General features: G+C 42.2%; 7 protein-coding genes across 10 annotated transcripts; 4 read left to right on the forward strand and 3 right to left on the reverse strand.

The window, feature by feature from the left end:
• The first annotated feature begins 90 nt into the window (after nt 1-90).
• LOC108096901 lies at nt 91-4,141 on the forward strand. Its single transcript, XM_017198847.2, has 4 exons — nt 91-251; nt 1,044-1,106; nt 1,171-1,602; nt 1,664-4,141. Exons 2-4 carry the CDS (start codon nt 1,047-1,049, stop codon nt 3,974-3,976), a joined length of 2,805 nt encoding a protein of 934 aa, XP_017054336.1. The 5' UTR covers nt 91-251; nt 1,044-1,046; the 3' UTR covers nt 3,977-4,141.
• Nucleotides 4,142-4,278: 137 nt separating this feature from the next.
• On the reverse strand, nt 4,279-6,615 carry LOC108096902 (deubiquitinase DESI2). 2 transcript variants are annotated; one of them, XM_017198849.2, is made up of 5 exons: nt 6,441-6,615; nt 5,987-6,170; nt 5,624-5,932; nt 5,119-5,207; nt 4,279-5,042 (listed from the first exon to the last, which is right to left on the reverse strand). In XM_017198849.2, the coding sequence occupies exons 2-5, from the start codon at nt 6,122-6,124 to the stop codon at nt 4,961-4,963; spliced, it is 618 nt and encodes a 205-aa protein (XP_017054338.1). In that variant the 5' UTR covers nt 6,125-6,170; nt 6,441-6,615; the 3' UTR covers nt 4,279-4,960. The 2 variants fall into 2 exon arrangements, with proteins under 2 accessions (XP_017054338.1, XP_017054339.1); XM_017198850.2 differs by lacking the exon at nt 6,441-6,615 and adding an exon at nt 6,319-6,402.
• A 223-nt stretch (nt 6,616-6,838) lies between these two features.
• LOC108096952 (transmembrane protein 170B) lies at nt 6,839-8,093 on the forward strand. The gene is made up of 2 exons (XM_017198919.1): nt 6,839-7,217; nt 7,272-8,093. The coding sequence occupies exon 2, from the start codon at nt 7,422-7,424 to the stop codon at nt 7,812-7,814; it is 393 nt and encodes a 130-aa protein (XP_017054408.1). The 5' UTR covers nt 6,839-7,217; nt 7,272-7,421; the 3' UTR covers nt 7,815-8,093.
• LOC108096950 (crossover junction endonuclease EME1) lies at nt 8,017-9,146 on the reverse strand. Its single transcript, XM_017198918.2, has one exon. It carries the CDS (start codon nt 9,107-9,109, stop codon nt 8,180-8,182), a length of 930 nt encoding a protein of 309 aa, XP_017054407.1. The 5' UTR covers nt 9,110-9,146; the 3' UTR covers nt 8,017-8,179.
• Nucleotides 9,147-9,262: 116 nt separating this feature from the next.
• On the forward strand, nt 9,263-9,639 carry LOC108096528 (H/ACA ribonucleoprotein complex subunit 3). Its single transcript, XM_017198211.2, has 2 exons — nt 9,263-9,382; nt 9,443-9,639. The coding sequence occupies exons 1-2, from the start codon at nt 9,329-9,331 to the stop codon at nt 9,581-9,583; spliced, it is 195 nt and encodes a 64-aa protein (XP_017053700.1). The 5' UTR covers nt 9,263-9,328; the 3' UTR covers nt 9,584-9,639.
• LOC108096527 (transmembrane protein 223) lies at nt 9,592-10,506 on the reverse strand. Its single transcript, XM_017198210.2, has 2 exons — nt 10,002-10,506; nt 9,592-9,943 (listed from the first exon to the last, which is right to left on the reverse strand). Exons 1-2 carry the CDS (start codon nt 10,402-10,404, stop codon nt 9,651-9,653), a joined length of 696 nt encoding a protein of 231 aa, XP_017053699.1. The 5' UTR covers nt 10,405-10,506; the 3' UTR covers nt 9,592-9,650.
• Nucleotides 10,507-11,189: 683 nt separating this feature from the next.
• LOC108096842 (activating transcription factor 7-interacting protein 1) lies at nt 11,190-20,658 on the forward strand. 3 transcript variants are annotated; one of them, XM_017198753.2, is made up of 5 exons: nt 11,190-11,403; nt 14,476-14,635; nt 14,695-17,875; nt 19,324-19,784; nt 19,847-20,658. In XM_017198753.2, the coding sequence occupies exons 2-5, from the start codon at nt 14,524-14,526 to the stop codon at nt 20,293-20,295; spliced, it is 4,203 nt and encodes a 1,400-aa protein (XP_017054242.1). In that variant the 5' UTR covers nt 11,190-11,403; nt 14,476-14,523; the 3' UTR covers nt 20,296-20,658. The 3 variants fall into 3 exon arrangements, with proteins under 3 accessions (XP_017054242.1, XP_017054244.1, XP_017054243.1); XM_017198755.2 differs by having other exon boundaries at nt 14,479-14,635; XM_017198754.2 differs by lacking the exon at nt 11,190-11,403 and adding an exon at nt 13,495-13,625.
• The last annotated feature ends 1,468 nt before the right edge of the window (nt 20,659-22,126 follow it).

Below are 22,126 nucleotides of genomic sequence, written 5' to 3' on the forward strand. Positions count from 1 at the left end.
ATACTTTTTGAATGTATGGCAGCCCTGTTAGAAACCTGTTGCCAATTTTGCCTGTGATTGGCTTTCTTTTAGTCTCTTTTTAGGCCTGGCTTGAAGCCAAATTAACTCTGGGCGTTCCATTAAACCTAAGCAAAATAGTGCAAAATCGGGCTTTAAAAAAATATTGAAATAAAGCATGTGTAAATACGTGGATGTGCCGAAAAGCTATGTGTAAATTACGGCGCGAAATCGAAAATTGAAATTAGAGAAAAGTGAGTTGGGAATAAAGAAAACCATGGCGCAGATTAACCTGGGTTTTAGGCCTAGGAATTTGCTATGATAGCAATAGATATAAGAGAAACCGTATATGTTCCATTCATGTGCATGCTCAAAAAAAAAAGTTATTCAACTGTTATTTATAAAGTGTTTTTGAAATTTCAAACCTTTTGGTGAAACGGTTTTGGTAACTCCCACTTCTGTTTGTAATTGCAATTACTACGTGGTACGCCATTACGTGAGGCACACACACATGCGCATACACGGCCAGAAATAATAAGACCAATGATCATATTGACATGATCCTAGGTCAAGTTTAATGTTCAGCAAATCGTAAAAGTTATTTTAAGCCAACAAGTTTTTCTTTCATTACATAAACGTAAAATAATTAAATTATATAAATTTATTTAAATAAGTTTTCAAAACCGCCCATTAACAGAAGTGATTATTAATCTATGCGACGACCAAACATAAACTGTGCCCCGAGCTAAAAGTTTGTTTTCATTTTCATAAAATATAAATTAGTAAATTAACTTACAACTTTTTATTTCGCCAAGTGTAGAAGAGTTGTCTAGTCTTGAATTCTACTGGTTTTGAGTGATTTCTCTGAGATCCTTTCGGACCTGTTATTATTTGATAAATGTACATAGTTGATGGAACTGTTATAAATTGAATAAGTGGATAACAAAAATCTTCCCCATCTTCTTATTGCTTTAATCAAATTTCCGTGTATCACTTTCACAAATGATATAAATAATGCATACTTGTTTGTAATTTGTTTATTAAAGACAATGCAGCATGGATCGTCTCGCATTCCGAAACAGGAAGCTCTTCCGAATGCCATCTCCGGGGTAGGTTTATATCATTAAACATAGCCAAAGGTTCCACCCCTTAACCTGTATCCCCCCTTTTTAGCCCGATTCGAGTAACTGGACTTCGTTGCACGAGGCGGTGGCCGCCGGGGATGATCGTCGGGTGGAAGGTCTCCTGTTCAGCAATGCGGACCGCCTGGCGAAGGAATCCCTGCAGGGGAACACCCCACTCCACGAAGCCGCCAGTCGGGGTTACAGTCGTTGCGTGAAACTGATCTGCACACCCCCAACTCCACCCACTTCGTCGGGGGTGGGAAAAGCTGCCAAGGGGCAGAAGGACAAAGACAAGGACAAGGATAAGAACAAGGGAAGGGCGAAGGTGGCCCACCAGACCATCGAAGCCCTACACAATAGCGCTTTGAGTATAGCCAACAATGAGGGGTTGTCGGCCCTGCATTTAGCGGCCCAAAACGGTCACAACCAGAGCTCCAGGGAACTTCTTTTGGCCGGAGCTGATCCCGATGTTCAAAATAATGTGAGTCAGGGATTGATATATATCTTGAAGGATCGTAATTTTAAATATCTAATTTTTGTAGTATGGGGATACTCCGTTGCACACCGCGTGCAGATATGGACATGCCGGAGTTACCCGCATCCTGCTTTCCGCCCTTTGTGATCCCAACAAAACAAATTTAAACGGAGATACCGCTTTGCACATCACCTGTGCCATGGGTCGCAGGAAGCTTACGAGGATACTCCTGGAGGCAGATGCTCGGCTGGGTATTAAAAACGCCCAAGGCGATTGCCCCATGCATATAGCAATCAGGAAGAACTACCGGGAGATTATAGAGATCCTAAACACGCCTAAGAAAATAAGAAATCGCAAGGAGAAACCCAAGGAGGGTGGCAGCAGATCCGATAAGGATAAAGATCGAGAAAGAGACGTGGTGGACAAGGGTATCAACTGGTCGCCCTATGGCTGTCATTACTTTCCCGATCCTCGTGCCTTTCCCTCTCCGAAACTGGAAACTCTGCCCAAGGAGCCGCTGAAGCCGGGCGAGCAGTACTTCCTGGACTTGGCAGGACACATCCACAAGGGTCCTGTCAGCGTGGGCAATACCTGCTACTGCGGTCCCTTCTTCCGGCATATTGAGAACAAACTGAACTGCAATCGCAAGAGCTTAAAGAAGTACGTACACAAAACCAAGGAACGATTGGGTCACAAAGTTCAGGCTTTGGCCATAAAAACCAACGATCAGATTGAACAGCTTACGAGGACGATGATCGAAGACAGATTAAGATGTGAGAGCAAGAGGCAGCATCTCAGTGAGTTTCTGAAAAGAGGTGAACCAATGCGATCGACCTTCGATCAGCAGAACAAGAACTCAAGGATCGAAAGGACACTGTCCAGGTGTCGAAGTCTTGAGCTATTGGAAAACAACCATGAAGGTGGCAGGCTTACCAATTCTCGAAGTGTGGATGTACTTGAAGATCAGGCAGTGGAAGCTATAGTACACCGATCAGCGGAGGTGCACATGGAGAGCGAAAGCGATGATGATTCAAATGCCGCTCGAGAAGAAGAGGAGGAAGTTGACGAGGATGAGGAGATTCCAGAGAATCAAGAGCCAGAGGAGGAAGTTCCACAAATAGAGCACTCAAAGCTTGATGAACTAAAGCTAGATTTCCTTAAAGTATCCGAAAGATTGGGAGTCCTCCTGGAGAAGACCACCTTGATCATGGAAAGGGACAGTGAACAGGAGAGCAAGCACCAGCTATCGTCCTTATCGCCACCCTATAAACCCCATCCGAGAGCCGAGTCCGCCCAACTTCGCGATGACAAAGAGAGTGTTAATAGCCCCAATTTCGATGAGTACACCAATGTGCTGCGACGCTACCCGAACTCCAGCGAGACCTCGAATCCCTCACAGAACTCCAACAGCTGGGACTGGGAGGCTTCTCCCACGGGCAGTAATCCGCAGCCAGACTACCACAAGTACTACCAGCGAATTGGAAGGGGCGAGAACATGCTGAACTCCGTGATAAAGGCTCTGAGAAAAGATGCCTCTTTTGCGGATCTGGGAAAAGAGGAGGCGGCTGTCAATGAAACTGCTGACAGGATGGGAGGCGATAAGTTGCTCTACAAGGAGCAAGCCTGCGAGGCGGCTGGCATCTCTAATCTGATGAAGCGACAGCCTTTGTGCTTGGAGGACAACTACCCCGTTATGTCGAATCTTTTCTACTCCAATCCCATCATGGAGTATGCCGAGGAATCGGAAGTAAGGCAAAATGGCAATGATAACGTGAACAAGGTGGAGATTCGGAACAGCGAGATCAAGTGTTTGAAGAAGCCGAATGCTGGTCAGGTTCGAGACATGGTGGCCCAGTTGCAAAATACCATCGATACCAATCGACAGGATTCCCAAACAGCCAACGTGATTGCGGCAAGATCACAATCCCGCTTAAACAACAATTTCCAGCACGTTGAGGCCACCTCCTCGAATCCCTCCCCCACATATAGTATCCCGCACAGGAACACTGCCCAGTTCGGTCTGCCTGAAAGACAAATACCCAAAGATGCCTACTTCCATGAGCTGCCCCACCGTCCACCGATCCAGCAAAATCCGCAGAGAAGGATCCACTCCGGCTACGTACCAAATGCAAATTTCTATCGCAACGAAGAACTATACGTGGAGAGGATTCCACAACCAAATGTTCCGCTGAGGCAAGGGGATTACATGGGTGCGGTGACCTATCGACCTCTTCAGTCGCCCACTTTCCAGGCCATTGTTCCGCCCCATCCAAATCCACGTCCAAGGAATTGGCCGCATACCAACCTTCCACCCAACGATATTGATCTTGACGAGGTATCAGCCGTTGGTCTCTACAATAATGTCTCGAGTCTAGTTTGATATTGGTCCCGAATGTTCCCATTGTACATAGTTATTCCTAACGTATTTATCTTAAACCTAATCAAGTTCTAAACTAAAGCAAAAGTTAACTTATTTCCAATTGATGAATTTAATCTAGAGGGTTTCAAAGAAATATACAAATACAATACAATGTTTTACGAAAAATTGTTTGTTTTATTGAAGGATTTAAAATAATATATTTGTACACCAGACCACTCGTCCTTAAGTGAAACCCCACCAACTGTTTTCGATCAAAATATATTTTTCTTTAAAAATGTTTAATAATAGTATTTATGCATGTGTAAATATCAGAATGTCAAGTACATATATTTATTGATAACAGATCATTTTGGTGTTTTGATAGACATGCGGCTTATGAACTCTGTATAATGGTGTAAACGAAATCAACCAGTAAATCATCTCAATAATCGAGCTCAGATGCTTGGTGGGAATTCAAAAAAAACAAATTCCCACCGCTGACAAAAGTAAACAAGTAAATTGGGCAACATTTTGATATCGTTTCACCAATATGTCTGCGGTATTGTTAGTACAATTTAGCAAGTGCCTAATCATGATTTCTCGATGTCTTCGTAGGTAATTTAAAATTCTATAAATGACACTGCTGCTGAACGGCGCCTGCTACTTAAATTTACCGGCCACTTAATAATATCTTAATTCTGAATAGTCATATTACAAATACAAATTACAATAGCCAATAATTTAGTCACTTCGCAAGTATGTATAAGTATGTTTCTATGTAGGTTTGTTCTATGTATGTATGTATATCGCCTAATTTAAATCTATTAATAGTAGTTGTTGCTTTTTGTTTGGGGGGCGTTTTGTTGGCTTGGAAATTGATGTGACGTGAGTAACGCGGCATTTCGCTCTGTGTAACTTAACAATGTTGGTCTAAAGACTGCAGTTGGATGTGAACTATGATCGCTTGTGTGTCGCCAAGTGACAAATTCTCGGTCAGGTAACGTCTCAAAGGGGACTGGTGTCTGAGTCTTCGCGCTCTTGGATTGTTGTAATGCTCTGCTGCAAGGCGTTGGGTGTCAGCCATTCTCTAAAACAGATTAAGAAACAAAAACAAGCAAGTTTATAATGAAATAGATAATTTAGTTTAATTTTCATTGACTCACTTTGGCAAACATCTTTGTAGAAATGGCACACAGGAGCTGAAATGCGCTAAACGGTTGACCCAGCTGGGTATTTCTTGGCCGCAAAGTATCTGAAACGAAAAAGTAACAATGTATATATCTTCGATGTGTCTGTAGTCAAGGGGAATAAAAATACTACATGGCGTTTATGTTAATAGGGTTTCAAAGTTTTCTTCTTTGCATGACTTTTACTAAATGCTTGTTTCGTTAAATATTTAAACTCAAAGTTCCCGTACAAAACGTACAAACGGGAATCAAGGTAGACAATAAATATTAAATGTCGAAGGAATTCAGAACACGGCTAAAATAAATCACGGCGAATTATTTAGGTTGTAATTGACGGTATCTGACATTCGATGATTCATTATTTAGCACACCCCAAATGGGGTTCTCATATCTCTTAAGGTTTCGAAACCACCTAAGCAAATTCTAGAGTATCGATGGAAATTTCCTCTGTGTAAGCAGGGAGGTATGCCCAATATCCCACCTGAGTTAATGAGCCCGAGAAGTGGTTGCAGTTGTTGTTCATGAGATGGTACCGGTCGCCCCGGAACTGGTTGCCCAGCTCCTCGACGATCCGGCGCACCTCCTCGTACGTGAAGTCGGTGCAACCGATCTGGATGCTCTGACGGAACTGGAACTGATCGCCCAGTTCGTCGTGATCCCGCGGTGAGATCTCAAAGACCCCCGTAAACGGGAATGGATGTCCGCCGTAGGCGAATTCGGTGCCAAACGCTTCTACGCCCGAGTGAAATACGCCCAGGCCAATTGAGGTGGTGTACTCGTTAATCCAGTACTAAAAAAAATTGCTTTATTATATGGTGAAAAAAATATGATCGGGACTACCCACCATATCGTAGACATTGAGTATAACAGGCTCGCGAGTCCCCATGTTGGATGGCAGGAGCTCTTCATTACCGATCTCGTCTTTTGGAACACTGAGACAGCTCGGAAACGACAGATTGCACGGCAATCCGTTGGAGAACATTGATTAAATGCGTCGTTGGTTTTGTGGGGCTCGAAGTATATGAAGTCTGCAAAAGGGGGGCCTTTAATTAATCTCTGCTCGCAAGCATATGCTGGGTAAAAATACATATCGTAAATATATATTCGCACGCAACGTTAATTCAATGGGAGGCTTTTAATTTAACCGATTATCGGATCGGCACACATATTACTTACATATAGACGGGAATGCGTAAGATACATGGGTACATATATGTATATATATCTGGATGCAGTTACATACATATATGTACATACGTATGTGGGTTCGCTTTGAAAGAAATGTGTCATAGACTTACACTTGTTCAAGGATCTCTCAGCATCCCATACTTCAAAACAGAAACTTAACAAATCATAAGGGGCCAAAATATATGCTAAAAAGATGCTTTTCAACTTCCGCTTTTGTTTTTAGTTTACACAAAATTTTTTTTGTTTATGGATTGGTTGCAGAGTTGTCACTAGTGCTAAGATGGTTCTTTACGAACTGGTTCGCTGATACCAATGACTCGATAACGATAGGTAAGCTTAAAAGGCTTTTAAGTTTCAGTGGTGTTTGATAAGCTGATATGTTTTTTAAAAAACGAAGACCTTCTTATTATTATAACTATTTTTATACGCGGTTGTTTTAGGAATCGTTATTGTTGTTCTATCATTATAGCTGAACTAGTTCTTAAATGAGTTACAGCTGATTGCTTATCAGATCTGGTCTATTCCCGAAACGTTCCAATCCCGTTGCAATAGTAAATCGCAGACAAAAACACTACAAAATTAAACAAATTAAAAAAAAGTTGGTTGGTTTGGTGATAGTTATCAGTTATGGGTGTTTAAAACTGACAGACTGATATACGAACCAGTTTTAAAATTCACTGCCGCCAGAAAAAGGCAATTGAGTGTCGTGACGACAGTCCAATCGATTGTTGCACGAATTAAAAATAAAACAAACAATTGTTAAAGAAACACGGATACCGGAAGTTAATACCATGTTTTATACGTATAAGCAACAAGGAATGACTATAACTTAACTACAGATAAAAAACGACCAATGCGGGTGTGGCCTATAGCACACATGTGCAAGCGTTAGTATAAATAAATGCCAAAAGGTCAAGTCTAATTGGTTTGTGGTGTTCCAGAACAATGAACGGAGGATACATGCTGTAAAGAAAGGATCCATCAACGGAAATGCGGCTGTACACTCAACTGACCAACGGAAAAGCAATAACTAGCAACTAGTACATATATAAAGATCCCACGCAATCTTTCATCAGTCAGGACTTTTCACTATGTTTTCCGAGGGCTATGACACCGATGAACTGGACACCATCGCCGATGTGATGGGTCTTCGATCGCAGGCCCGACTCAACACCTTTCGCGAAATGTGGTACCATGTCTTTTTGTGGGCACTATTCTCCTCAATTTTCATCCACACCTGCGCCGCCGTGGTGGCCTTCGTAACGCTCCGGAAACACAAGTTTGGAAGGTTCTTCTCGATCCTCATCCTTGTCATGGGCTTCCTGTCACCGGCCTCAAGTGGAATCATCAGTAGTGCGGTTATTGCTTTTGTGCATCGAGCCTCCAGTTTGCCCATGTCGCCCATTTACGCCATGATCTGGGGTCTTGGACAAACCATAGTCTCCGCCTGCCTAGGATTCACCCGGATTTTGGCCACGCTATAGAGTACGGACTGAAGTTTTTCCACGACAACACTCTCATCTTCTCTCGCCCAATTCAATGTTCACAGAGTTCTGGCTTTCGACTGGACATATTATCAATTCTTCAGGTGTGCAAACAACAATTAATTGAATTCATAGTAATGTGTATAGGAACATTGTGATTTTTAAATTATACCTAATACGAGAAGAAAAATAATGTAAAATATTTAGCTCTTACTTTAACATTTAATTCTAATTGTACATAACTAAGAAAGCTAATATATGAGCAGATTCTAAAGCTAAGTTGTTCTAGTATTTGATATATCAAGTCTAAATGGACTAGTGTCATATGGATATGGACATACTGATTGTTACTTTTATTTTTTATTCTATAACAACGTATTTGGATCTCTAGCATTATACAAGGTATGCAGTTTATTACTGAGAACATTTCCGATGCGTCTTTCGGTATGAAGAGGTTGAGGTCCATTACAGCGCTTGATCTTTAAGTCGGCTAGATTTTGCACGGCATTGGGATCATTAGCGAAGTGATCCAAAAGATTTTTGGGACAGGGATACTGGGCTATGACAGATTCGGCCACCTCAAGCGTGACTTGGGGCAATCGGTTAAGGTGCTGCTGCCATAGACGTCCATATCCATTTCCCTGATCCACCCGCACGCACTGCTTTTTATCGTTAGCCAGGTATTTTTTAAAACATCCCAGACTTTCGTTGCGTTGCTTTTTGTAGGGGGCCTCAGCAATGGCTTTTGTGTACCGACGGAGTAGGGCCAATAGGTCCTGGCCTTCGGGGCGGTTTAGCTGCTCCACATGGAGTTCCTGCAGCAGCTGCATCTCTATCAATGCATCCTGGTGGGATGAAGCATTGTGTTTGCCATGACGAGGTTTTGGTACAGCCACGGTGTACTGGCAATCAGGAAATGAGTCTTGCAACCTGGGTCCCAGACAAACCAGACTTTGGTCTTTAAGAGCTTTATGAAAACTGGATTCGGGTAGAAATTGAACCACTTGGTTCTCGCGTTTCCATGCCTCATCCAAACCAGTAGGACTAGTTCCCAGCGAAATCGTTTGCTGTCCCACGTTACGTTCCCATAGGATGCAATAGCTCACTGGCAAGCTTTTTATTTCGTACTTTAAATCAGAGGAATTAAGTTGCTGCAGCATTTCCTGACCTTCGGGGATGCTTAGAAATCCTGAGTCAATGACCATTCTTACATATTTCATGCATTCTCCGGGTTTTATTCGCTTCTGTTGCTCCCTTAAAGCCTGTTTGTGTAGTTTATCCACTTTATTAGACATTGTTCACAAAAGTCCGCCAAGCCTGGATTAAAATTCGATTTAGAGGTGGAAAAACATCGATTTAAGTTAATTTTCATCAAAGTTTACCACCTTTTCTCATGGAATCTATCGATTGTATTGTGTGGAATATTTTATTTTGCTTATACGGTAACACTTCGCAACGCACGCCACACGTGTTTTATTTACTGCATCTTTTTACAAAAAAAAAACCCATCAATAATGTATCTGATGTACACAATTAACGAAAACGGGGACCGCGTCTACACCCTGAAGGTAAATAATCCCTGATTTTGGTACTTTTACCTGCTCAACTCACCCCTTTTAATTTTGTAGAAACGCACTGAGGATGGTCGTCCAACTCTGTCTGCTCATCCAGCACGCTTTTCTCCAGAGGATAAGTACTCCCGTCAGAGGATCACCATCAAGAAGCGCTTTGGACTCCTGCTCACCCAAAAACCGGAACCCATTTACTAAGGGTTTCATTTTAATTAGTGTACATCTTTATTTACAAATTATAAGTTAAAAAATAACAATAGCTTTTTTATATGCGCCTCTTTAAACCCGCCGTATAATCGAACAACTGGGGATTCCGGAACTCGCCGCGCATATCCAAGACGTAGTACAAGGTTTTTCCCTTGACTTTTATGGGAAGTTGCACCCTGGCCAAATTTCTTGATTCTTCGGCAGAAACACACTTTAAAGGAACTGTCATAATTCGATTTCGGTTAAAGGGTCCATACGTCACAAAAGAAACACTTTGACCTCCCTTTCTCAGGATAAGAAATCGAACCGAACGAAGGGTGAACATCCAGACAGCAAATAGAATACCGTATCCTAAGCGTTCGGAAAGTTTTATATGGTTTTTAAAGATATCACACTTGTATTGGCTCACCTATTAGAAAACTACAGACTGTGATGCCATTTCTGTACTTATTATCTCCAAGATTTATGCGCTGGAACCACTTGAGATCCTCTCCGGGCTTCTCTACAACTGGTGCATCCTTTAGCGTTGTAAAGGCAAAATGCGAGAGATATGTCCAGAAAACGAATTGGCAGACGCCAAAAAAGTTCAGCATCTGGTAGAAGCGCGGGTTCTCATATTTAAAAAGAATTATATCCTTGGGCACACTAGTGTTCACATCGAATGGGGCCGCTTGGGAGGAGAACCTCTTTATCGCTGGACAAACCGGCGATTTGCTAATAATAGCCGGTACTGTCAGTCTAAGGCTTTGTAGATTAATGCGCCTGACCGAATTGGCGCCGTGACGCAGGGCAAAGTTCAGCAGGTTGCTCATCTTAATTGAAAACTTCCCACATTTGTTATTATAAAACCATTTAACCTATAATCTACAGATGTTTATGTTTTGTACCGCTTGCCATTGGTTCGGAAACCGGATCTAGTTTTCCAGGGGTGGATTAAGCTGGCTCCCATTACAGGTTCGCTCTTTTCTAATATTAATCTCTATAATTAAAATTTTAGCTCTCTAAGTTTTCAAGCTATTGCTTGTTTGGTCAAGATTACCATATAAGCTTTAAAAATGTACTTGAATCGAATAAAAAAGCGATACACGATTAGATTTCTGGAACAATTATTTTCCACTGGTTCCGTTCACAGATAAGATAATGCTTTTCGTAGCCCTAAAAACAACGTATTAGGTATTTGGTTCCAATTAGAGATGGTCACAGGTATCGAACCCACTAAGCTTTGATTTATGTATAACATTGGATATAATATTTTATATGAGTTATATGAGCTTCAGACCAAGATATATATTTTAAAATTGTACATTCGTTTCATTCATTGTTGACGTTGTCAATAAATCAATGTTTTAACATTTAAACATATTTATCCCAGATGTCAAAAAAAAGGTTTTGATTCATTTTGCTTAATTGAATTCCCTTTAATTTCTTGGGTTAATAACAAACTCACAGTATATTAATTTTTTTAACTTCACCTTGAAACACGAAATTTCTTTGTTTTTCGCAGTCACGCACCCATCGCTTTTCACATGCCGCGCACTGCCGTCTGGGCGCTACTATTATGAACCAGTTGTTCCTGGACTGGTTCTTTTCCGCAACTTTTGTTGTTGTCTTATTTTAGTCTGTGTTTCATTCTTCGTCGCTAAGGGGCATTGGGAGCTGATTTGCTTGCAAACTGTAAACAAATCGCCAAAAAACTGTTAAATTCATTCAAATTATCGACCATTGATAGTGGAAGACGTGGGTTATGTCGTATTCAAATATATTTCGTGACTACTTCAGTTAATAAACAAGTTATTCGGGTCCGTAGGAAGGTAAGTGAAAATTTTTTTCATTGCATTTCTGATTTATAATCTTTACAAATCACTGTATAATATAATTGGTTTTTATTAAACTAATCAAATGTTTTACTTGGTAATTGGGCTTAGTCTTAGAGGTTTTGACCGTGTTTTGATTTGGGTTGGGTACCATACGTCAGATATGGTAGTCTCTTCTAAGACATTTTGTGTTTTTAGGGTTGTCAGGTGGTTGCAATTGGAAAGGGTATTATGAAATATGTTAATTAAGATCCATAACTTTGCTGGAATATAGACTAAGTAACTCTCATATGCACGTGACAATTGACCGTAATGCTGTAGCAACGCGAAAAATATATGACCGGCAGGTGGCAACCCTGCTCGTCTGCGAGGTCACAAATCTGCATTAATATTAATTTTGAGGGTTCCTAAGTGAGATAAAGCCTTTCACATAATATATAGGGCAAGCATAATCCATACGTGGCAACCCTGAAAACACAAAATTGTACAATAGGTGAATAAAAATGTTGCCCCGTTTTGCTTTCGTTTTTGCTGGCAGTTTGCTGGTTCAAGTTTTTTCAGGGTTGCGTCTCCATAGAACGCCTAATATCAAAAATCATTGTCAACACTGACGGGACTTCAAAAATCCACTCGGTTTCGTAGGACTTAGAAAAACTTGGATGTTTTTCATTCTAACCTCACTCTGCATCAAAATCGATACGTAACCTAAAAAGAATGTAAACGCGCTGCAAAATCGCACACAGACTCATTTTGATATACATACAAACTCACACAGATACGGCATTGCCAAAGCAGCCGTATGGGTGTGCGAGAGTGGGACAGCTATAATAGGCCTAATGCCCAAAGCGGTTTGAGATATATAGTCATAACCAAAATCGGACTCTCAAAATGATACATCAGATAGCAAACTTTAGTTTGCCAAAACATAAAAGATACATAAATGCATTTTTACATGCATGTGCATATTTAAGTTTCAGATAGAAAACAGAGGATAATATCTGGAAAAAAGTATAGTCTCCGTAACCAGTCGTAATCGCTAGATTCGGATGTTAGCCCTAGCTCGTAGGACACTATCTCTATATAAAGCCAATACCCGGGTTATAGCTTTCAAACAGCAGATATGTATAGCTAACGACACCTCAATTTCGTTTGCTTAATGCTGTAGTTGTTGCTTTTTGCCCTGCTGTTGTATCTTTGTCGTGTGGTATTCGGTGCTACGCGAACTTTATTCAATTTCTACATACAGACAAATATATATAGCCACGTGTATATATATTTGGCCTCTTGCTCTCTCTTGCAATTACTCTCTAACCGCTCTCTCTGTCCGTCCCGCTCGCTCTGCCAATTTTATGCGAAACCGGTATCCTGGCAAGGTCCTAAAGAGCATCTCGGTAAGACCATACGGACGGAAGCTACATAGGTTTTAAGTTCTGAAAGTTTAGAACTTTTATATTAACCAGAGGCAATTTCTTTTCGTTTTTTTTTAATTTTCGATTTACCCTACTTCCACCCACTTTTTTGTTTACCACACACTAAAATATGGTCTAAATAAACCTATATTGGGCTATAAGTTGATCCGAAATGGATAGAACCTAATCGTCTTTACTTAAGTTTTGCTTCCCTCTTTAAGTTGCCTTTAATGGGCGAACATGCAGTCATCCCGCTCTAACGGACTACGTCCGCATCTTCCCCCTCCCGCTCACGAACAACAAAACGCTTCTATTTGCGCTATTTTAAACGTTTGGCTTTCTGCGTTGTTATCAAACATTTGCTTGAAGATCCCTTCTCACCTAATTTCGATTTTTATGCCATACTTCTTGAATATTTATAAAATTTTTTTTTTTTTTTTAATTGTAACTGCTAATAAAAAAGAGAACTGCCAACTTGCTCTATAGTTTTGGGGTATAGACGACTTTTTATGTTCCCTACGTTCTTGAAAAGTTTGAGATTTAGGAGAAGTAGGATTACATTATCGAATCTTATCACCCTGAGACACGCCCTCCCCCGGCTATCTCCCTCCCGCTTTCCCAGACGTCCCTTCCGCCTTGCCGCTCATAGCTATTCGCTCTCTCGCTCTCATTTCATTTTTCGTCAGCTGGTTTGGCGTTCGCCTCGTTCATTTTTGCTGGGAACGCGGCGAGAAATTCAAGTCATTTTAATTTCTCCAAGTGTAGCTGAATCGAAAAAATAGATAACCGAGTACAAGGACTCCTAAACTTGTAAGTCATTTTTTAATATCATCAACATAATATTTACACGTATATAAACGCCTTCAAAGCCAATTAACTCAACCTAACCTCACTTTTCTTAGTGAAAATGGTATACGCTAATTACAGTTATAAACATCTCGGACCTATGTATGTCCCCTATGTCGCAAGAAGCAGGTCACTTTTTTTCCATCCCCTTCTATGCATCTTTCGTCACTTATTTCTCCTTTTTGCACACATTTATCGTCGCTTTGCTTTCGTATTTTCGCTGCGCCGATGTGTTGCTATTGTTGCGTTCGGAAAGCGACGAGCGCTTGGGACAACCAACAAAAACAACACATGGTTAGACTTATAGGTAGATACACACCGAATCGAATCCGAAAAAAGAAACAAAAAAAGCTGTTGGTCTTAAATTTTGGATCGGACCACTATCTAAAATAATCATCATTTGATAATCCATGGTTTCGTACCGTTTTACAGTGTTGTCTTAGTGTTTGTAAATCCATTTTTATAAAATAAATCTCATGAATTTCTGTTAACAGCTTGATAAAAAAAAATCAATTGTTTAATAAGACCTGCTTATGAAGTATAATTCCCAAGTTATATCATTAGCTTCAGAATCGAAAACCATTGTCAAAGCTTCTGAAGAGCTTTGAATGGAAAGCTCTGCTATTCAAAAAACGAGTTCATTAGGAGTATTCTAAATTTTTTCCATTTTGGTGGTTCTTTCACTGATGGTCTTCTAAAATCCAGCAGGGTAAGGTCAGAATCAGTTTTTTTTTTTTTTTGGGTTGCCATGTTATCAACAGGGTGGTCACCAGATTTGTTGTAAACACTCTCTCTCTCTCTTGCTATTTTTCAGCAGTTCAATGTTTTCGGAATAATTCGGTAAAAAAAAGAGAAAAGAAAAATGATGGAAGTAAGCCAAAACATGGAACTGAAGGAACTCTCCACAGAGGGCGCTTTAATGCGATCCCTTTCTTCAGAGCTAGTCAGTGATGTTGAAACCCTCTCCACCCGTGGTAAGACCAAATCAATTAAATCGATACAACAATTTTGGTATATTGATATCTGGTTACAGCGATTGTCAACGAATCGAGTAAAACGTCACGGGATGAAGATGATCTTTGTGAGCTGACTAATGGCGTCGATTCCCTTAAGACAGTCGATAAACCGATTACAGGATCGGAGCAAGAACGCAATGCGGGTAGCGATTTGGATGCCCTGCTGGACAAAATAAGCTCCGTTGTGGATTGTAGTCCCAGAAATTTGGACGAACTAGAAACATTCGATAAGAACGAGGAATGCGACTCTGCGTCATTAAAGGAGAAAACAGCTGACGAAAAGCCGACTGAGCTTAGAGAAGAAGAGAGTTTGGAACTTTTACAAAGTAAAGAGGCGGATTCTGAGATTCACACTGAGGACACAAGGGAAGAAGGCTTAGAAACTGCCGAACTCGCAACAGATTCAAAAGAGAAGGTCGACGATTTAGCAGAGCCCGAAGAACCGAATATAGAAAAGACAACCGAGGATAATGTCAAATCAGAAGAGGAAGAAGATTGCAAAGCACATGCTGTAGATAATAATGAAAAAGTCAAGGAAAAGTTAAATACCTCAACGGATGATGTGTTTATGGATGCTCTTGACAGCATTTCCAGTTCCGATGAGTTTGATGGTTTTGGCTCTCAGGACTCCAAGAAGACAAAGTTAGGCAGAAAGCCAAACCCCGACGACAAACAAACAGGCAACGATTTGGAAGAGATTTCCTCAGATGATGAAGATATCCTTAGAGATGAAAAAGTAAAACAGGCCGATGAAACAGAAAAGCCCAAAGAGGATGTCATAGATTTGAACTCGTCGGACGAGTGTATGGTAACTGAAGTCCCAACGGAGGGCGACAAAAGGGAAGTCAATACCGAAAAAGTTACTTCAGAGAAAGGTGTAGTGGAAGACAAGGAGATTGTTAAGGAAAATATCCCTGAAGTGCCCGTGGAGGACACCGAAGATGATCCTGTTAAAGCTAACGAGGAGGAAGAAAAGTTGACAGAAATTGAAGACACAACGGAGCTCAGGCCAGTCGAAGATAAAGAGTCAACGTCAGTCGAAGCGCCTGAAGTGTCCAAGGAAGCGGATAAACAGAAAGAGGAGACGGAAGCAGAAGAACTAAAAGATGAAAAGGAAACAGAAGAACCAAAAGAGTTAGAGGTTACAGAAAAGTCGGAAGCGAAAAGCGCAACTACAAATCCGGAAGAGGGCAAGAAGACAGAAGAACAAGAAGACACAAAGGAAGTAAACGCTCCGGAAGAGGAAAAGCTGAAAGAAAAGTCTATAGGAGATCCGGAAGACGAAAAGAAAACAGAAAAGACGGAGGAGCTCATGGTGGTCGAAGACGAAGTATCAAAGGATTCCAATAAGGAGCCAAAGATAGAAGTGGAGATTCAAACTCAAACCCAAGAGGTTAAAAACACCCTTCTGGGGGCGGACAAAGAACAACAGGAAAAGAAGGCGGCAGTGGATGAACCCGTGGTTATATTGGAACAGGATAAAGCACCAAAGGTGAATGGGGTCTGTGAAAAGGAAACCGAAGACAATGAGCAAGGGAAGAAACCTACTGTTGAGAAGGAAGCCAATGACCCTGAGTCTGATGATGAAGTTATTTTCTTCGAACCCTTAGATAAAACCAAGAAAGTGGAAACTGACGGAAACCCAATGAGTGAGATGTCCGGAAAAACTGATGGCAAAGACGACGAAGTTGTTCTTGTATCTGAAGATGAGGACGATGAACCGCAAGCCAAGAACCCGGAAAAGAAACCGCTTGAAAGTCAAGAGAAGGAAGCAGCAACTAAAGGACTTTCCAGTGATTCCACAGAGGAATCGGCTGCGGTTAAAGATCTGCAAGTGGATAATTCCGACAATGCGTGTGATCAGTTTGAGAAACTGAAGACCCACGATAAGGTTAAGCCCTCTTCCGCCGATGATGGAAACAGTAATTCTAGCAACTTGTTACGGCCTGCCGAGGATGCCGAGGAATCGGTATCAAAGCGTATGCGCCTTAGCACCGATGAGCAAATGGATGCCGATCTGGAGACGGTGTTGGAGGCACCCCCGAAATCCACCTGCGAGGAAAAGGAAATCGCCAAGCGAAACCATGAGCATCTGGACAGTCCTGATCGGGAGGAGGAGATACCTAACAAAAAACCTAAGACTGATGACTCAGACTCAAACAGCTCCACTGATGGCACACTACAAATTGATTTGGATGAACCGGAGGATAAATCAAACGTGAAATCCGAGAATTCCCTGAAATCAGAAGAAGAAAATGAAGCCAAATTCGAGCTTAAGCCTGAACCCCAAATCAAAAAGGATGTTAAGCCGCTACGCCTGGAGTTCTTTAAAGCCTTCCGGCGGAATTTCGACACAATGACCCGCGACAATCTGGAGGAGCTGGTTCTCCAGAAAGTAGTCGAGGCAATGCTGGTCAAAAGTGAGTTTGCGGACATCCGGTTGCAGCTGGACAAATGCGAAAGCACCCTGGCCACCTACCGACGCAAGATCGCCGAGGTGTCCAAGCAGTTCCTTGATCTGGAGACGGTGCACAAGCGGGTGCTTAAGGATCTGGAGGTCAAGAACATGCAATTCACCGCTCCTGTGCGGATAACGAGGGCCGTTGGTCTCCAGGTGGGCATACCGTTCAAGGCGATGAAACCGACGGTTGCTGCTCCGGATCAGCCGCATGCTGCAGGCAGTATGTTGGCGCCACCCAGCGGGACACCACCGAAGGCCAGCACCTCGCCGATGCGGTCGCCCATGCGACCCAAGCCACCTGCCCCGTCCTTTGGACCGGGATCCTCTTCCGGAACGGGTCCAGGTCACAGTACCACTCCAAACCCTAGTCCCCAGCAGCAGCCAGGTCGATCCACCGCCAATACTGCTCAATCCACAGCAACGGCGGCCACTGCCACGCCTCCCGTACGACGGGGTTGCCTGCAGAAGATAACGCCTCAGCGTCCAGGACCTGGAACTATTTCGTCCACGCCACCGGTCAACAATCAGCCAAATGTGCAACGCCTGCAAGGCTCGTCACCAGGAGGTCAGAGGACCATGTACGCCTCCAAGCACACCGGAACCACTGCCTCCATGACGAGTTCGGCTTCCAATGCGACGGCCGCCGCTAAGGCGACTGCCATGCGGAACCGGAACCTTTCCCCCGCGTACGCATCCCAGAAGCAGCAGCCGCAGCAGCAGCAGCAACAGTACCAAACGTAAGTACATCTCCTCTGTTCTTCCTTATTAACGCAAAGAAATCCTCATTTGCAATGAAATAATTGTATTGGGTTGGCAAGAAAGTAATGTCGTTTTTTTTAGTAATCGTTTTTAATCTAATTTATTTACGACAAATCGAGCACCAGGGTCACACTTTTTAGTATCTTTTTAAAGCTAATTGTCTTAGGTACTTTCGACAAAAATTTGGTAATTATTCGATAACATTTGTGGAAGCTATAGCAAATTAAACATGGAGGACCAAAGTGAGCATTTTCGGCATATTTTGCTTTTTTACTTCCAAAAAGGAAAGCGGTGTAAGCTCGGGAAAAATTGTGCGAAGTGTATGGTAAAGATGCCATGAGTGATCGCCAATGTCAGCGCTGGTTTGCCAAATTCAGGCTTGGAGATTTTGGAGTTAAAGACGCCCCACGTTCTGGTCGACCATCGGCCGTTTTTGACGATCAAATTCAGGCTTTGCTGGATGAAAACCGGCGTTATTCAACGCGGGAGATGTCAGAGAAGCTCAGTGTGTCGCATACAACGGTTGAAAACCATTTGAAGAAACTTGGCTACGTAAGCAAGCTCGATGTTTGGGTTCCGCATAACTTAAAGGAAATTCACCTAACTAAGCGTATCAACATCTGCTATTCTCTGCTGCAACGGATTAAAAACGATCCTTTTTTGAAGCGGATCATTACTGGCGGCGAAAAGTGGGTTGTTTACAATAATGTCCAACGAAAAAGATCATGGAGCAAGAAAGATGAGCCAGCCCAAGCCACATCAAAGGCCGATATCCATCAGAAGAAAGTTATGCTGTCTGTTTGGTGGAATTGGAAGGGTGTAGTGCACTTTGAGCTGCTGGGACGGAATGAAACCATCAATTCAGATGTGTACTGTCGCCAGCTATTCAATTTGGCGGAAAAAATTAAAGAAAAGGAGCCGGCACTAGCTAATCGCAAGGGTATAGTCTTTCACCATGACAACGCTAGGCCCCACACATCTTTGGTCACTCGGAAAAAATTAACGGAGCTGAATTGGGAAGTGCTACCACATCCACCTTATAGTCCGGACTTAGCACCTCCAGATTACCATTTGTTTCGCTCTCTTCAAAACTCTTTGAATGGTAAAAACTTTGATTCAGATGAGGCTGTCGAAAACCACTTATCTCGATTCTTTGCTGGAAAAGACCAAAAGTTCTTCGAGCGCTTAATTATGCAGCTGTCCGAAAGATGGTCATTAGTGGTCGAACAAAACGGCCAATACATAATTGATTAATTATAAGTCCTGATATAAATAAATCATCTTTGAAAATATTGGAAAAAAACGACATGACTTTCTTGCCAACCCAATAAAAAGAAAAGTAAAAGTAAAGTATTTACAAATACCCTCTTTCGGAATACACTTAATCCAAGGAGACTTTATTAACTTGATCTCTTTTGTATTGCAGACCTCGCCCTGGTCCCAGTTCCGGTCCTGGTGCAACTCCCGCGAAACAGACGCCCAAATGCACAACGAAAGTGCGCCCTCAGCAGCCTCCTCTTTCCGGTGCAACAGTTTCGGTGCCCATGTCATCTGCCAGCGGCAGTGGAGCGGGATCCGCAGCCTATGTGCAGCAGCAGCAGCCCAGCTTAGCACCGGCGAAGCCCAAGGAAAAGGCGGTCATTGACCTCACGGACGAGGATGATGCAGCGGCGGCGGCGGCAGCGGCAGCGAAGGCTGCCCAGGCGAACCAGGCGCAAATTGAGGCAAATGCTCGACTTCGCCAGGCGTCCAATGCGGCTGTAAAGCGGACTGCTCAGGCGGCGGCAGCGGCAAGAGGAGGTCGAGGAGGCGGAAATGTGGTCCGAGCGTCACCGATGCAATTGGGACGTGTGAATGCCCGACAGTTAGTCCAAAATAATGGAGGAGGTGGGTTCAAATCATCTCATACCTTAAACCTGTTACTAACTATATCTTAAAATAATTCTTAGGTCAGCGAAATTCCGGAGGCTCAAACGTAACCATGCAGATCCGTTCGGAGAACACCCCGCCGTCTTCTTCGCGTCTGAGGTACTCTCACCCGGCGCCACTACCCTCGTCTCCTGCCCAACCCTTTAATGCTGCCTGGAAAATGCCGCCATCGCGACCGGTAATTCGGATCAGTTTGCTGGACACCGGCATTGTTATTTCCTGGACGCTAGAGGATACCAGTCCACGATTCGCGGAGTGTGTAACCTACCAGATCTATGCATACCAGGAGACAATCCACGAGCCCAGCACGGAAAGTTGGCGGCATGTGGGCGATGTGCATGCCATGCTGTTGCCGATGGCCGTAACGCTCAACCAGTTCCAGGAGAACCAGAGGTATTACTTTGCGGTGCGAGGGGTGGACAACCACCAGCGGTTCGGACCGTTCAGTGTACCCAAAACCTGGTCGTAAACGTATTGTGGCGTGGCCTGTTCCTTAGAAGTAGATCGTAGCTATAGAAACCCAAATGTAATTTATTTATGTACGCATTTCAAGCTCTTATACGTTTATAAAATTTGATTGCGTTAATACGTCGTTTCTCGAAATTAGCCTGAATTATGAGTTAAGTTTTTAGTTTTATAGAGATTTTCAAGGGAATTCTAAGAAGTAAACATAATTACGCTAAGCAGCCAATCCTCTGCAGCTGAAAGTCAGACAGCAACAGTTAAACAAGATAATTGTATTTTATTCGCATTAGGTTATTACTAATAATTAAGTTCAAAACTTACATGAAATAATAAACAGCATTGAATAAATAACAAATGTGAAAAGTAAGTTGTATTAATCTTTGTGGGGTTTACTTCGTTTTAAATTTGCATATTTAAGGTAGTTTAAATATGGAATACATTTTTTCTAAGAGGGTACCTGTTTAGCAAGTACCGTGGGTTTGATCTTATCTGTTTTTTAGTCATAAACAAATATTAACAGATTGAGGTAATGAAACCTACATTTTGAGGAATCAACTAATAATCGATACTAAAATTTTAAAAATTTCAACTGAAATATTTTTTCTTTATACAAACGCAAACAGCTTAATCTGCTTCTGCCAGCTGAATAAACTATGCTTCACTTTCCATAAATTAAACACAAATTGATGTTTAACGCGAGCAAATATTGTGCTTATAATAACTACATATTAAGTAATAAGTGGAATATGCCTGGCGTACTGTGTTATGTCCTGCATAGATCATTATGCTTAAAACGCGTTTTGTGTGAGGGGAGGTAATGGGTAAGAGGAGGAATTGGCTGCAATCGATGGCCCATAAAATATAGATACACGCCCATTTACGTGAGTGTGCCATCCAATTTGGGGGTCACAAAAGCAACCGACCTAATGCTCCCTGTGGAGCACCATTCGCAATAAATTGAATGTTTGGATACAGTTTGTATAGAATAACTTTGGACGATTGGTTTTTTAATTTTACTGTTGCAGCATTAAGGGTTCATAAAGTGCAAGTATTAAAAAGGAACGGTGTATGGTAAAGAAGCTTCACTGTACCTTTCATGGACAGAGGCGTAGTGAAAGGAGGGCTGACAGTGGGGTGTCATGGTGCATGTAAAGTGCTCATGCCTCCATATCCTTGCTGCCTCGTGCACTTGACATTGGCTTTCGAATCGGGTTTGTCGCGACAATTTTGCTCATTCATGCGAAGAACAGTCCGGGGGATTTTGGGAAAGGGGGAGATGGTGTGCAGGGGGGCAAGGTGCAGGATTGGCCTGGTAATGGCATAATCAACCCCCTTGAATCCCCTCCCCTTCGGTGGGTTGGCCACGTGCCGTGCTCTTTCGGCTGTTTCGGATTTTCCAGCTGCTGCTGCACTTTCGAAAGCAGCCAAAAAACCTTGACATTAGGCAGCCGTCGACGAGGCCCCAAATTCACACAGATACTTCCATCTGCATTTGTGTGGGAATCGTCGTGCAAAAAGAAAGGCTCTGAACTTGAGCTATCATACCCAAAGTTTTGTGTTTGTGACTCAAACTATGGTGAAATTAAAAGTGGTATGTATATATATATATTTTTTTTAATGTTAATAAGAAACCAATATTATTTTTAAAACAAGAAAAATACAAAATAATATATTTTTTGTTGATTATTTATTAATTATTATAAATCAAAATGTCCATATTTAATATTTTACTACCAAAAATCAACCATTCCATTTTATTTCCTCTGTACACCAAAACAGTTTACTATCAATCAAAATAAGCCCGTAAACCCTTTGTGTGCCATCAATTAGTCGGC

Source organism: Drosophila ficusphila, unplaced genomic scaffold, assembly GCF_018152265.1.
Source record: "Drosophila ficusphila isolate 14025-0441.05 unplaced genomic scaffold, ASM1815226v1 contig_414, whole genome shotgun sequence".
NCBI classification, from domain to species: Eukaryota; Metazoa; Arthropoda; class Insecta; order Diptera; family Drosophilidae; genus Drosophila; species Drosophila ficusphila.